Genomic DNA, 17371 nt, shown 5'->3' on the forward strand with positions numbered 1-17371 from the left:
TTTAGCGCCTGCCTTTGGCCCAGGGCGTGATCCTGGAGACCCGGGTTCAAATCCCACGTCAGGCTCCCGGTGCATGGAGCCTGCTTCTCCCTCTGCCTATGTCTCTGCCTCTCTCTCTCTCTCACTGTGTGCCTATCATAAATAAATAAAATTTAAAAAAAATAAAGTTGAAAGAGTAAATAAAATCATCTAGGATAAAGAGCACAGAATGAGAAGCTACTTGGACCTCAAACTTTCAGGGATCTGCTAGAAGAGGAAGTGCCTTTTGTAAAGGAAGCCTGAGAACATAGAAGGAACTCTAAGACTGTTGGGTCATTTCTACTGAGAGAATAAAGTATCAGGGAAAAAATAAGTACTCTCAAATACTGATGAGACCCTAAGTAAGAAGAGTAATGAAATATCCATTCTTGGATTAAGCCAAACAGAGACCAGTAGTGAAGCAAGAGGAGAAAACAGGACTGAAGAATTTAAGCAAAAACTTGTATTGAGTAAATGTAATAATGATGGCCCTAGAATCTAATCTGGATAAAAAGGCAAGTGAAGATGTGGGTAATGGCAGAAATTGGAGGGAGCCAATGGAATGATAATATTGAGCACAACTGCTTATGTATAACAAGTACCTAACAAATGAGATCCATTTTTCCACATTAGCTCAATGACATATAAAATAAAATTACAGTTGGTTTAAATCTTTCCCCCTTGGTTGGAATAAGATGAGGATAGAGAAGGCATTATAGATGGAAGAACAAGTAGATGAAAAGAGCAACCTGTGTAATGGGGGGGGGGGGGGGGGAATGTTAGTTAAATCTGTCTGGAAATTGAGTTTATAAAATAAAAGTACTGGTAAGATAAGACTAGAGAAATAAAATGGGGTCAGAGATCACGGAGGGCCTTGTACATTATGGCAAGAGGGCTGAAGTTTCTTCTATGAAATGAAAGTGACAAATTCTGAGAAGAGGGACAGAACAGGTGTGTTTTAGTAAGAAAGCTCTAGTAGTAGTGTATGACTTTTAGGGTAGGAGGAAGGGGGGATGACATGAAGCAGAAGCACATTTTAGGATTTTGCAAACAAACTAGGAAAGTGATAATAAAAATGTATAGCATAAAAATGGCATGAAGAATTAAGAAAAGTATATGAATGTAGGACCACAGAGGTAATAAAGAGATGGAAACTATCAATTGGGGTGAGTACATAAAAAGCTAAGTCAAAGATGCTTCTCTAGTTTTTTTCTTCCCAATTTGATTGAGGTATAATTGACAATAAATTGTACATATTTAATGTATACATTTTGATAAGTTCTGACACCTATAAAACTATAACTACAGTCAAGATTCTGAATGTATTCATCAACCTAAAAAAAAGTTTCCTTTTATCTCTTTGTAACCTCTCCCTCTCCCTACCCAACCCCTGTCCCTGCTCACCAGGCAAACCACTGATCTACTTTTTATCTCTCTATGTTACTTTGCATTTCCTACAATTGTATTTGAATAGAGTCAAAAGAATGTACTGTTTTGTTATCTGTTTTCTTTCACTCAGCATACTTATTCTGAGGACCACTGATGTTGTTGTATGGATCAGCAATTCATTCCTTTTTATTCCTGAGTAATATTTCATTGTAAAGACAGCATCATTTGTTTACCCATTAATCATTTGTTGATAAAATATGTCTCCAGTTTGGGGCTATTATATAAATAGCTTCTATGAACATTCATATATGAGTTTTCATATGGATATAGGCTTTCTTTTTCTCTTGGATAATAATCTAGGAGTGGAATGGCTGGATCATGTAGTAGGTGTCTACTTAATTTAAGAAGCTGATAGACTGTTTTCCAAATAGTAGTATCTTACATTCTCACCAACCCTGTTTCAATCCTTCCACAGCCTCATCATTCTAATAAGTATGTAGCAATATCTCACTGTCATTTTAATTTGCATTTTTCTAATAACTAATGACAATGAGCATGTCTTTATGTGTTTATTTGACATATCTTTCCAGTGAAGTGTTTCGATCTTTGCCTACTTTTAAAATTGAGTTCTGTTTCCTAATGAGTATGTTCTGAATATGAGTCCTTTGTCAGAACATACTCAAAATTTTACTGCCAATAATAACTGCCAATATTTTTTCCCAGTCTGTAGCTTTCTTTTTATTGTCTCACCAGTAATTTCTTTCAAAGAGAAGTTTCCAATCTTGATGAAATTCAAACTATTATTTTATGAATTGTTTATTTCATGTTGCATCTAAGAAATCTCTGCCTAACCCAAAGTCACAGAAGTTTTCCCTATGTTTTCTTTGAGCAGCTTTGTACTTTAAGCTTTATATTTGGGTATATAATTCATTTTGAGCTCATTTTTGCAGACAGTTTAAGAAACAAATCAAAGTGTTTTGTTTTGTTTTGTAATGCAAGCATATGAACATTTGTTCATATGAACAACTGTTCCAATACTATATGTAAAATAGACCATGTTTTTTTCACTGAATTGATTTGAACTTTTGTTGAAAATCGTATGTTCATGTATGTATGGGTCTATTTCTGGACTCTATTCTGTTCCATTATTCTATTTGTCTATCCTTCCATTAATAACATACTCTCTTGATACTGTACCTTTACAGTTAGTCTTCAAATCAATGTTAGTTCTCCAACTTGGTTGTTTTTCAAATTTATCTTAGCTATTCTATTCTAGCTCCTTTGTATTTCTATATGAATTAATTTGCTTATCAATTTCTACAAAAAACTTTGCTGAGATTTTGACTGGGATCTATGTGGAGAATAATGACATCTTAACAATGTAAAGACTTCCAACCCACACATAAATTATAAATTATATTGCTCCCTTCTTTGGATATTCTTTGATTTTTCTCAAAAATACTTTACTGTTCTTAGTTGAGCTCTTTCATATTGTCTTTCAGATATATCACCAAGTGTTTCATCTCTATTATAAATAGATTTTATTGTATTTGTTGACTGATGTTAATGCTGCTAGTCTATGGACTACACTTAGAATTAAAGATTTTCATGGAGTTTTCCCAAATATTTATATTTCAAATATATATTGTATATTTTATATACACAACATACTTGTATTTCTTCTGTATTATATGTCAAAAATTATATTACTTTCTTTGAAAATCTGTTAGTTTGTATGTAGTTACATCATCTATAAATTTCATTTCATAAATATGGAAGGATTTTAGAAAATATTTATTATAATGAAGGTATGAAGCGCTTAAGGTTAAGAACTACTGATCTAGGCCATTTTGTCAATAATTTCCATGAAACTGAATGTTTAAATATCATTTGGTAGGACATGCTTTGATGTTATAAATTAGCAAAAGGTTATCAAGAAACAAATATAAGGTATCAATGGCAGTTGCTAATGGCAATTGCACTAATGAGAAAAATAAAAACAGCAACAAGAAATATGAAAAATAATTTAGGAAAATTTGTATCTTTTTATGATCCAAGGAGGAAAAAAATACAGAACTGGAACTCACCAAGCTTACAAACTGGTCCTGGCTGTACCAGTATGTACTGTCTTTGTGAATCAAAACAATTTTTCTAAATCTTTTGTCTCTAGATTTCTGTAATTTTTAAATGACAGGTTAGGATGAGATGATCCACTATCATTCTTGCTGCTAAAGAAACCTATGATTCCTACAAGTCAACAAGTACAAGCCACCACTGGTTCATTAAATTACTACCATGATCTCTTCTTTGCCCAGAATATCTAGGATTTGATCTAAGCTCTGGTATTAAACAGCAGAATAACAATGGGTTAGTTGTTTTACTCCATGCTTTAGTTTTGTCATCAGTAGGAGGTAACAGTACCTTCTTCACAGAGCTGTAAGAATTAAAGGTCAATGAAAGCACTTAGAACAGTGCACTTAAGAAGCACTGAAGAAGTCTTACAATTGCTTTTATTCACATACTCCCTTTCCTTGAAGTTATTTAACATTATAAATGAAAATTTATATGATCTCCCAAAATCAAGCAAGAGAGGAAGTACTGTGCCCCATCTAACACTAAGTAATGAAAAGGCACAGCTTTGGATCCCATATGTAAATATACGGTCTTTAAATAAATAAATAAATAAATGGTCTTTTTATAAATGCACAGGTAAACCTCCTTCCTCCATTGAACTACTACAAGGGACAGGCTTCCAAATATCATCCCTTTGAATAAGTAATACTTTTCTGAAAATAAGTTATTTAGAACAACATTAAACTCCTGAGGTAAGGACACTGTTTTATTCAAGAATTGCTTCTCTCATATTTGTGCACAAGGATACTTGCATGACACTCTAGGGCAACTATGAAAAATTAAAAAGCTGATCCTTTAACATCTTGGGGAGAACTAAGAGAACGTGAACTGTATAAAATCCTATCAATCTCTAAGTGGTATTCTATCCATTAAATTAAGTGCATCCCAAACGTGTTTTAAGAAAGATTTCCTCGGGCACTTGATGGGATGAGCACTGGGTGTTATGCTTTATATTGGCAAATCAAATTTAAATTAAAAAAAAGAAAAGAAAAATTTCCAAGGTGGAAAAGAGAACATTTGCTAAACTGTGTCTAATTTCTTCTTTTATCTATGTACAGGATAAACAATGGGAGGCTGCTCCATGGTTATCATATTTTGGCTTCATAATTATCTAAAGAACTTGATAAACCTCTTAATCCTGTCCCCATCCCCTAAGATTCTAATTGGTAATCCCTAGTTTTAACATGTTTTTCCAATCATTCTGATGCTAACAGCTCCCAGATGAAACTCTGAGATACTGCCTATACAAACAAATAATCCTCAAAGACACTAACATTTTATAATTGTGTTATGACTTTTACCTAAGAAAAAGGGCTCTCCAGACATCTTACCTCATTTTTCCAAGAAGGGTCTATAGCCAGACACAAAATCTGAGTCCATTTAGTTTTAAAAATGAGAAAATAAAATAGCTGTGGTTTTTGTGTTTTGTGTTTTTTTGCTTACGTACATTCTATGATGAAACACTTCATAAAACAAAGGTAAAAGATTCAGTATATACTTTAGGAAACAAAGTAAAAACAGATTTCAGAATTTCAAATTACTATAGTTAATATAATTTCACACTTCCTACTCCCAGAAGTTTAAGAAAAGAAACAGAGTCACGGTATAATTAAAACACATGGATGAACTAATCCTTCTGTTCCCACAGCTAAATTATGGTCTAAAACAATACACAAACTAGAACTTGGCAAAATCTTTATCAACCACCAGATGATGTGCAGAGCTTACCTACAGCACAGAACAAGCAATGCTTCTAGAAGAGTTGTCTGAGAATACTTGGGCCAGAATGACAGATAAAAATGTGGTTTTACATCCTATCGCACAACCACTGAGAGAATTTTTGGGCTTAGTTCCTGCACTTTACACTTTAACAAGATTCCCCAGGTGACTTTTGAGTATACTAAAGTTTGAAAATCAGAGGTAAAGGAATAATTACTTATAATAGAAGAAAGAAAGACAGCAGTAAAACACCCTTAAGTATATTATTAAATGCTGTAACCTGGATTTTATTTGCAAATTAAGATAACAATGTAATACCACTACACACTTATTAAAATGGCTAAAATCCCCCCCCATCAAAAAAAAAAAAAAAAACCTGAGAACTATCAAATGTTGGTGAGAATGCTGAACAATAAGCCTCTGTAAGCCTTATCTTTTATTCTTTCATATGTTGTATAATAAATGTATAGAATCCATTGACCAACTAAATGTTGGGTGTCTGTAAATGAGACCAAAACGTGGGTTGCTTTTTATCATAAAAAAACCTTTCCCCTGGGGGTTACTGTTAAACGGACAGCAGCCAACCTGTAACTGTGAACGCTTCGTGTCGTCGGTATCTGCATTACGTCCATAAACCTGTGACTCCAGCTTAACTAAAACACTGTTATGCCACCTAACTTGAGTACAGCAAACTGGTTTTAGGTTTTAATGGAATTGATGTAAAATGATATCCCATAAATAAAAAGTATTTGTGTTTGGTTTCAAAAAAAAAAAAAAAGGCTAAAATCCCCCCCCCATCAAAAAAAAAAAAACCTGAGAACTATCAAATGTTGGTGAGAATGCTGAACAATATCATTGCTGGTAGGAATGCAAAATGGGACAACCACTTTGAAAGACAGCTTGGTGGTTTCTTAACAAAGCTAAACATAGGCTTACCATATGATCCAGCAACTGCGCTCCTTGGTATTTACCCAAAGGAGCTGAAGACTTATATCCACACAAAAACCTGCATATGGATGTTTATAGCAGCTTTATTAATAACTGCCAAAGACTTGAAACAACCAAGATGTCCTTTAATAATGAATGGAAAAATAAACTCTGGCACATTCATAACAATTAATATTAGTGACAAAAAGGGAATTATTGAACCATGAAAAGACATGGAAGAACCTTAAATGCAAACTGCTAAGTGAAAGAAGCCAAACTGGAAAGGCTACATACTATATGACTCCAACTACACGATGTTTTGGAAAAGGCAAAACTATGGAGACTGTAAATGATTAGTAGTTATCAGGGGTTATGGGGAGAGAAGGATGAAAAGGTAGAGCACAGGGGTTAGGGCAGCAAAACTACTCTGTATGAAGCTGTAATGGTTGATACATATCATTATGCCTTTATTAAAACCCACAGGGGACATCTGGGTGGCTCAGCAGTGGAGTGTCTCCCTTCAGCCCAGGGCGTGATCCTGGAGACCCAGGATCGAATCCCACATCGGGCTCCCTGTGAGGAGCCTGCTTCTCCCTCTGCCTGTGTCTCTGCCCCTCTCTCTCTCTCTCTCTCTGTCTCTCATGAATAAATAAATAATTTAAAAAAAAACCCACAGAACTATATATCACAAAGACTGAATCTTAATGTAAACAATGAGCTATAGTTAATGATAGTGTATGAAATTTGGTTTATTTATAACAAAACAGCAATCCCCAAAACTATTGCAATCGTTGTGGGGCAGGATGTAAACTGACATTCTGTATTATATATATATATGTATATATATATATATATATATACACATATATATATATACATATATATATACATATATTCTGTATCCATGTGATTTTGGCCAAGATCTGAGGAGCATCAGATCATCAGGCAACTCTTCTAGAAACAGTACTTACTCTGTTCTGTCTATAATCTCTGCAAATCAGCTGGTGGCCAATAAAAATCACCATATTGGCAATTTTACACAATGAATTTATAAAGCAAGATGTAATAATTGGAGAAACTATATATATATCTGTTGGGGGATGGGGGATTATACGAAACTCTGTATACTATCTGCTCAATTATTCTGTAAATTTGTACTAAAAATTAAGGTCTATTAATTATTTTCTTAAATAATAATAAAATAAAGTCATAACCCAGCAACTGCACAGCATGAGTTCACAGCAATACAAAGGAAAGGCACACTAACGCCTCCACCTTGTCCTGCCTTGAGAGTGAGCCAGAAAGGAGACCACAAACACATACCACTCTAAGAAAAGAAAAAGTGGAGTCCGTGTAACACCGATCATAAACACATCAAGTTAAGCAGACCTGCAAGTGGAGATGCACATGGTCTGCATACTGAAGATCACGTTTCCAAAAAGCTCTCCAGCAGTGCTTAGAGTATGATATACACCAGAGCTGGCTTCCATACTGGGAAGCAGTGACCCACATCCTTGCTCCTCTTCACTCTGTCTCCTGAAAACCATCAGCTCTAAATGGTCTTGATCCCCAGGAAAAACTACTGGAAGCTACCTCAAAGTCAAGCCCACCCCTACATTATTAGCACAGGTTTCCTGCCCTGGTATGTCCTCCCTCATGGTCCAATGACAAAGCACAGTTCACAAAGTCCATCTGTATGTTCAGATCAGTTGAGTTAGCTACAGGCTGTTTCATGTCTAACTTGTGTGTCCTGGTCATCTGGACATCCTGTCCTTAGAAGAAATGTATAAGACTGCATTCCAAAGTCACCTCCTCCAGGAAACCTTCCTAGAACTCAGGGAATCTGGCTGGGCTCTGAATCTACCATGCATCTAAGAGGTCTGGAGGAGAACACTAAGGACTACTTGCTTTCCTTGTTCTGCCATGGGCATGGTGCTCAGAGTCAAGAAGACCTTCTTCCATGAATGCAGTAAGTTACCCGATACCAACCTGTGAGAATGAGAGGGGCTCCGTCAGATGCTGCCCAGCCTCCTTGCTACTTGAGGATGGGAGCTGAGGGGCAGAGCACCCATGGAACAGCCATTTCCAGGGCTCCTTCCTCCCAAAGCCCTCAAACTCTCAGCAGTTATGGCCAATGCCTCTAAGCTGTGCCTGCTAGGAGCCTAGAGGACCGCTGGCTCAGTTAGGTCCCTGCTCCTTATCAAGTCTGTGTGAGAGGGTCCCTGAAGGGCCTTCCAACCAGCCCTAAAGGGCTGGTTGGCACCTATGATGGGCTGAATTCTATATCCCCCGCCCCCAAATTCATATGTTGAAGCCCTAACCCCCAGTATCTGAGAATGTGACTGTATTTGGAGACAGGGTCTTTAAAGAGGTAATTAAGATTCAGTGAGGTCATATGAGTGTGCCTATGCTAATCTGACAGATGTCCTTATAAGAAGGGATGATTAGGACACGGGCAGAGATACTGGGGATATGTGCACACAAGAGGAAAGAGCATGTGAAGTCACAGTGAGAAGGTAAGCTGGGCAGAGAGACCTCAGAATAAACCAACTCTAACAACACCTTGATCTTGGACTTCAGCCTCCAGAATGCCTGACAAAATAAATCCCTATTATTCGAGTCACCCAGTCTACAGTATTTTGCTATAGCAGACCCAGTCAACTAATACAGCACCTAATATAAAAAGGAAGGAAGAGATGAACCTTCCGAATAGCAATACTCAATAGTAGGAAAAAAAACTCACCTAAGTAATATTTGTGATTATTTGCATTCTGAACTAGTATCACTCATCTATACCATAATATATGAAATTCTAAGAATTCAGACATAATTTACATAGAGAAATTTTAAAATCTGAATATTATCCTTCTAAAAAAAGTCACATAAAAAATGTTCTTATGGGGGCGCCTGGGTGGCTGAGTCAGTCCAGTGTCTGACTCTGGATTTTTGTCTCAGATCATGATCTCAAGGTAGTGAGATCCAGCCCCTACATCAGGCTCTGCACTTGGCATGGAACTGGCTTGTCCCTCTCCCTCTGCTCCTCCCTCTGCTCACACTCTCTCTCTAAAACAAATAAAATCTTTTTTAAAATGTTCTTATAAAAACCAAGTTTCTCTAACATTTTTAGAATGTGAACTGGCTTTTAAAAATTAAAATTATAAAATAGTCTGAGATGTAATACATCCACTACATAAAGTAAGGTATACTGGTAACCTAAACAAGTGGTTTTCCAGTGGTGATGTTTGTACACAGCTCTACTGAGGCTCCTCTGAGATGCTGCAGGATGCCCAAGGAAGGTAAATCAAACATACTCCACAGGGTTTAACACCCAGGGTGCCTGACTCAACTAACCAGGGCAATTCCACTGTTGCCTTTTCTCACACTGAGGTTGTATGTAAGTTTCTGTCTGATTAACAATTCAGAGTTAAAAAAGTATGTGGGGGGATCCCTGGGTGGCGCAGCGGTTTAGTGCCTGCCTTTGGCCCAGGGCGCGATCCTGGAGACCCGGGATCGAATCCCACATCGGGCTCCCGGTGCATGGAGCCTGCTTCTCCCTCTGCCTGTGTCTCTGCCTCTCTCTCTCTCTCTCTGTGACTATCATAAATAAATAAATAAATAAATAAATAAATAAATAAATAAATAAATAAAAAAAAATTTTTGAAAAAAGTATGTGGGAACTAATAATGTACTATATCCTGGTTAACTGAATCTAAATTAATATATATATATATATGTATATATATATATGAAAACCAGTGGACTAAGCCATTATTCTAGTTATTTCATATTAAAAATCAGGGATCTCATCTGTAATTATCATATATATGGAATAAATTTTAATTATCTTCCTCTCTCAACAAAGTAAGGAAGGGCATATGCTCACCAATTAAAAATACCGAACACAGGTAGAGAACATCACAAATAGCTTGAAGAGGAGTTTTCCCCCAGCTACAATATATTAATCATTACATAAAAACATAACACATGGTAACAGCAATGTTTCCACCAGTAAACCTGTATGGTTTATTAGTTAATCATGCTTTGTTGGTTAACTTTTACAGCATTCCCTGCTGGCTGAAAAGGGAAGATGTTCCTTTCTATAGGGTAGAAAACTGAGGATAAAGTTCATAATATGAGGGTAAATGCAGAAATCATGCTTGGTGCTCCTTGGGCAATGACTGAGTGACTGAGCAGACATAAATTTGAGTTCCTTACTACATCACTTACTGATTTGGCATCTTGGTTGTTTATTAACCCTTTCAAACTATCTTCCCTCCAAAAAAAGGGTGTTAATAGTTTTGTGAAGATTAAAGAAAACATTGTATATAAAGTGCCCAGCAATACTTTGCACATAACAGATGCTCCATACAAACTTTTTTTATTAAGATTTTTTTTAAGATTTATTTATTCATGAGAGACACAGACTGAGAGAAAGAGAGGCAGAGACATAGGCAGAGGGAGAAGCAGGCTCTTCACAGGGAGCCTGATGTGGGACTCAATCCCAGATCCTGGGATCACACCCTGAGCCAATGGCAGGCACCCAACTGCTGAGCCACCCAGGTGTCCCTCATACAAACTTTCTCACTCACACCTCCCCCTGCAATAAACCATGAGGCAATCTTACAAATGGACAAGTGTTTAGGAACATCAAGGAAGAATGAATTGTGTGGATTATTTCCTTAAAGTACTAGATTCCTTTTATAAATGAAGTTTTGACAGTGACATTTAAAGACAGCTCCTAGTTTTATGGGTGACACCCCCCCCAACACAATCAACTCCTCAAATCCATATTTTCCAACATGCTTTCAACAGAAATGATTGTCCTTCTAAAACCAATTAGAATGAAAAACATAGCAATGCTATGTAAAAAACCTTTATCAATTACAAATAGATCCTTTAAACTTAAAAATCTGTTTTTATTTTAAATAATTTGTTTTGGCAATAAGCTAATTTTTAACAATTGTTAATTTATATATTAATTTTTTAAAAAAAATAGTCTGTTTAGGCAAGAAACTAAGTTGTGTGACTCTAAATAAAAGAGGAGGATAAATCTATACCTAGCAGAGAGTTAGCTCTCAATAAATATTTGTCGTATGAAAGAAGGGAACACCTGCTACCATTTTTACAATAGAAGGAAAATGTTGAGAAGGCCTGTGAGAGATTGTTAAGTGGAACTCTCCAATTAAGAAGAAACTAAAGTACAAAGAAAGCAGATGACTTGTCTAAGATTATAAGGCAGAAATATCAAAAAACGTAACTGCCATCTGAAAGCCAAATTTATTTTTTTATTATCTTCCCGGCTCTAAAGTTTATGAACATGGAGAAGTGACCCCTTAATAGGAGAAAAGATAATCCTACTCTTCTATTTAGCTTTATATTTAATCAAAAGTACCAATTATGCATAGCAATTAAGAAAGAAGAGCACATATGAAAGACCCCAATCACCCAAATAAGAAAATTTGTAGTATAATATGGATATGATTTACTGGTCTTAATCACCTACAAATGCTACAAATGCTTTTAAAATAGACAAAAGGGTAGATAAAGTTAAATTCATTAAAAAAAAAACACACAGAATCATTTAAACTTAAAAATCAACATTTTTTGAGTGGAAAATATGCATCAGGCCTATTCTATGTACTTTACATATTTTATCCTCACACATTTAATCTTTACCATAATCTTATGAAACAATGAAGAGTCCTACAATCCCCATTTTACAAATGAGGAAAACTGAGGCATAGAGAAGTAAAATTAACATGTTCAAGGTAACACAGCACAACACCCAGGAAATCTGGCACCAAAGCCTGTGCTCTTAACCACCATGCTATACTGCTTTAAACAGTATGATTATTGTTTAATAAGACACATTTTATAAAAACCTAATAGTGATTTCTATTTAATATGTAGTTAAAGCTCAAGAAATGTATACAACATTTCTAGCTATATTGCATGCACATTTTATTTATGTAGCATTTTAGGACACTTATAAAAAGACCACAATAAATCCATAGGTTAAATACTAAAGATGCAATTTTAAGGTATTTTCAGATGCCCCTCTAAGGATAGTTCTGACATATTAAAGAAAACATGTAAATCCCATGGAAATGGATATTACTCAATCTAAAGCTGTCAGAATCAGTTCTCAAATGATTTAGGCATATATATAAAAAAGAAATGAGACTGCTTCAGATGCTGCTGTTGGTCTGAATTAACATATTGTTTAAATTAACAGTTACATTTGTAAGGAAAAATATTGATCAAATGGACTTAATTCTAGAAACTAGAAAATACATATGAATCATGATTTAAAACCAATACCAAAAGCAAGGCAGAGTCACAGACCTGATAATCTAAAAGTGGTCATCAGGTCTATGATTCTGTTCATACTTTGGTTATATCACCATTTTAAAAAGATGAAGGAGATAAAACAACTACAAGAGTAACTAGAGAAAAGGAAATCCAAGTTTAATATCATATATATTTTTCTACTTCTCCTGACAAAGTCCACTGCCAGTACATGCTGTAAAGAGAAATATTACTGAAGAATAAACAATTTTTTTTAACTTCTTCACACCTAGTTCTTTGTTGCCTACCTGAAATCCATGCTTGCCTCTCCACCACGTACTTAACACTTTTGGGGGCATGTCAATAACAGAAACGATGTCTCCCACCTACAAGAAAAAATTTTAAGTGAAATATTTTTAGTCAAATTTTAAACCAACTGTTATGCCTAGAATTTAAATCTGAGCTAGAACAAAAAGTTGAAGTAGAATCCTTATTCTCTGGCTAATTTTCTAGAAAAACTTGACACTTTTTTCAGTAAAAAATTTAATAATCTTAACCATTTGTAAAGAAGAGGTCTAAAAAGAGTTAAGCAGCATAAAGACTGGGATCCAACTAACATATGTGCAGTAACTTCAGAAAGCCAAATATATAGCATACGATTTTTGAATGCCAAGCATCATACCATCATCACTACTTCTGTTAAAATATTGTTACTGTTACTAAAAGTGATCAGACCCACTTATGAGGGGCAGGTTAAAATACTCATATTTGGAACAACCACAATGTTTATTAATACACATTTAGTGCGTGCTTATCAAGTGCCACGTACTATGCTGAGCACTTGATATATTTTCTTTAATCATTTAACAAAGGCATGCAAGGTCAATAATTACTTGGTTATTCTTAGTAAGTTTAAAATTTTATGGCAACTACACCTTTTTCAATAGATGGTACAATATAACATTTCCACCAAAGATCTTACTTTCTTCACTCTAAAAAAACAAACTAGTGAGTTTATACAAACCTTTACAAAAATCACAAATATAAAAATCATAATAATAGTTTTTAACAATATACTTAACAGAAGTTTCACTCTTCAACCAAAATAAGTGATGAGTTCTGAGATAAAACGTAGTCAAGTACTTCATGGTATACATGTTGCTTTTAGAATTTTTCTTTGTATATTAACAACTAATTTTTCAGGCCATGAAAGAGTCATCTTCACAAAGCCACATTTGCTAACAGACACAGCATCTTTTAAGACATACATTCCTTTGTGTATAGAACCTAAAATTAAAAAAAAAAAAACCTAAAAATTTATATTGTTTTTTGTTAAGCCGAATAACTGTTAGCATTTTTAATTCCCCTCCTTTGCATCTGATAGCAAGAAATGTTCATTTCACTTTTCATCTGTTCTTTAACTCAATCTATAAATAAACAATGAGAAGAAAGTATCCTTGGGTATCATTTTTAGGTACTAAAAACACAAAGACAAAAGACTGAGACTTGGCTCTCAAGAAGATCATGGAGATAAATAGGAGAGCAATTATAATTGAGTGTAATAAGTGAAATGTCAGATAGAGGGGTGCCTATCTGGCTCAGTCAGTAGAGCATGTGACTCAATCTCAGGATTGTGGGTTTGAACCCCAAAGCAGGCGTAGAGATTACTTAAATATAAAATAAGAAAGAAAGGAAAGGAAGGAAAGGAAGGAAAGGAAGGAAAGAAAGAAAGAGAAAGAGAGAAAGAAATAAAGTAACTAAGAAAGAAAAAAGAGGGATCCCTGGGTGGCGCAGCGGTTTGGCGCCTGCCTTTGGCCTAGGGCGCGATCCTGGAGACCCAGGATCGAATCCCACATCGGGCTCCCGGTGCATGGAGCCTGCTTCCCCCTCTGCCTGTGTCTCTGCGCCTCTCTCTCTCTCTGTGACTATCATAAATAAATTTAAAAAAAATTAAAAAAAAAAAAAAAAAAGAAAGAAAGAAAAAAGAAATGCCAATCCAGGCTATTTGGGGATATGCATTTGCATGAAGTAGGGAGAAGATCAAGGATGACTTCCTAGAAGAAACGGGGGAGACATAAGCCAAATTTTCAAGGATGAGTATGGTTCTTAAATACAAACAGATGGCATTCCAGGCTGTATGGCAAAAGGGCCTGAGTTGACACACAGAGTCTTTAGTTATTTACCTCTAAAGTCAGTTCGTCAGGGGCCCGAGCAGTATACCTCTTGATAACGTGGGCAGCACCAACAGCAGGAGTGTTAATGGATGATTCCTCATGAACTAGAAGATGATTTCCCTTATTATCAATCTATAACAAAGAAAATCAACTATGAGATGGTTAAAGATATGGGACTTGCAAAAATTTCTCTATCTATGAAAGAGATTCAATTTTATTTAGAGAAACCATAACCCAAAGAATCTTAAAAACACAACTACTATTTATTATTTAAGGTATGTCAGTCATTTTGCTGTGCAAAGAATGTGATTTAATCCTCATAACTCTAAAAGGTACTTATCATCATTATCATCATTTAAAGATGAAGATGCTAAAGCTAAAAGAGATTATGTGATCTATGAGAAATTAAATAATTTGTCCAAGATCACACAACCAATATTGGAAGAGCCAATATCTCAATGTAAGTAGGCCTGGCTCTAAGTTCCATATTCTTTCTATTCTCCATCTTATCTTCTCAATTTCCACTGGAAGAAGAGAATAATATAACTTTACATATGCAAATTAAGAAGAAATATCTAACATATTTTCTGGATATGATAATATTCAATACTTAATCTTAAATTGGACTCTTTAAAAGGTGAATTTTCCCTTGTTCATAAAAAAATGAAAAATATTTTCAATTACCAAGTAAATTACATGTATATTTATACATATATTTATATACCTTGCTAAATGTACACATTAATACATTAAACACCAATATAAGAAGTGCCATTGCAATTCACAAGATATATTTAAATTAGTTTACTGGATTCTCAAAGAAGGATAGATTTGGGTTAAAGAAAACCTTAATGGGGCAGCCTGGGTGGCTCAGCGGTTTAGCGCTGCCTTCAGCCCAGGGCATGATCCTGGAGACCCGGGATTGAGTCCCACATCAGGCTCCCTGCATGGAGCCTGCTTCTCCCTCTGCCTGTGTCTCTGCCCCTATCTCTCTCTCTCTCTCTCATGAATAAATAAATAAAATATTAAAAAACCTTAATGTATCACATTATCTATCCTTCAAAAAAATGAGAATAAACTCCATTTCTTTGATACCTGAAACTCGATAGCTATGCAACTTTAATTAAAGTTAAATTTTTTAAGTAGACAGTTTAAAAATAAATTCTGATAAAAGGTCAATTAGATAATACCTCCATCCAAGTAAGGGCAGGTCCACAATTGATCTTGTTGCCAGCAATAGCTGAAAGGCGGGATAGGTAAGCCATAAGCATCTGAGTAACAGACTAAAGAGAAAAAGAAGATTCAGTGGTAACTCAAAGTCGATACAGCACTCTAAGTAACTGGTATAAACTGGTTGTTACTGGGAGAAAAATCTGCAGATTTTTTAGGCATTTTAATAGTTCTATGAGATTCTTCACAGAAGGTTGAGACTTCTATAAAGTGAAACCACAAGCACTTATATAGAAATCTCCTGTCTTGTGAAGAACCTTAACTGCTAGCTTCTAATCATAAGGGGTCATACCACTGTATAGCTTCTAACCCTACTGCCATCTGTATTCTTATGCTGAAAATACAAAAAGATAATTATAGCAGAGACAAATGTGGCTTGGTCCAGAAATGTGACTGAACATTAGCTGGCCTAACAAGAGTTACTGCAGGAATTAGGAATTATGATACAAAATTTCAACTCATTCTGCCAGCTGTGTTAAAAAAAGAGATTAAAAACTTGGGATCATTCTGCAGTGGCCATGTCCTGAGACAACCTGAGAAGGGAAAATGTGACAAGTAGGTAGAGATGGGAAACAGAGATGAACTTAGAGGTTTCCTATGATACAAAAGAATCTGTGGTTTTAAGACATTCCTGAGACCCTGCTGCCGTGTCAGTTCTTGCATGACTGAGGAGGTCTCTACTTTGTCCTACTACTTAATTGCCTTGGAATTAATTAGAGATTTTAAATGGCTTCCACTCAGGACCTGAAATGTATCTGCAGTCTTTCAAACATCCATTGTGGCTGCTGAGGAGAACCAGTACGATTCTTGTTCTTTTAAGAAAGTATGTTTTTTGCTCTCTGAAAGCTTTTTGGGTTTTCTCTCTGTGTTGGCATTTTGAAATTTCACTATACTGTTTCCAGATGTGTGTCTTTTCAGTCATCATACTTAGCACTTACTGGGCCCATCTGATCTGAAAAATGCCTTTTCTTAGTTTTAGGGACTTTCTTCTATTAACTTTTAGTTACTTCCATCTACTGTATCCTGCTAGAACTCCTAAGAGAGGGAAGTAGGAACTTCAGGATCTATTCTCCATGATTCTCAACTGTTCTCTCACAACTTTTCATCCTTTTCTCCATTCTGGGGCTATGGTCTTATAAAGGTTGCTCTCCCAGTTCACTATTGTTATTTTCATCCATGTCCATTTTGCACACAGTCCAACGATTCAGGTTTGCTATGACTAAAATTAATTTAAATAAGTACCTGTTCATTTCTAAAATCTCTGATTTTTTTTTTTTTATAAAACTCTGCTCTGAATGCCTCACTTCCTCCCTGAGGATAGTAATCGTGCTTCTGAAAGCCCTGTTTGCTCTTTTCAGTTATCTTACTTATTTAACTTTTACGATCAAGATTTCTAGTTTACCTGTCTTCTTCAATTCTCTTGTACATGTTTTTTTATGCTGTATTTGTGCACCCCCATAAATCTTACTCCATCTTTCTTTCAAAGATTCTTC

At 35.4% G+C, this 17371-nt stretch overlaps 1 protein-coding gene across 8 annotated transcripts in view; it reads right to left on the bottom strand.

The window, feature by feature from the left end:
- Window positions 1-17371, bottom strand: part of ARHGAP32 (Rho GTPase activating protein 32) — a 291479-nt gene that overhangs the window by 76115 nt on the left and 197993 nt on the right. For all 8 annotated transcript variants that reach the window (XM_077894162.1, XM_077894164.1, XM_077894163.1 and 5 more), the window contains 3 exons: window positions 15839-15931; window positions 14658-14780; window positions 12783-12860 (listed from right to left, as the gene is read on the bottom strand). In XM_077894162.1, the coding sequence (XP_077750288.1) occupies window positions 12783-12860; window positions 14658-14780; window positions 15839-15931 (294 nt within the window). The remainder of the gene's footprint in view (window positions 1-12782; window positions 12861-14657; window positions 14781-15838; window positions 15932-17371) is intronic.

Source organism: Canis aureus, chromosome 3 (assembly GCF_053574225.1).
Source record: "Canis aureus isolate CA01 chromosome 3, VMU_Caureus_v.1.0, whole genome shotgun sequence".
Lineage (NCBI taxonomy): Eukaryota > Metazoa > Chordata > Mammalia > Carnivora > Canidae > Canis > Canis aureus.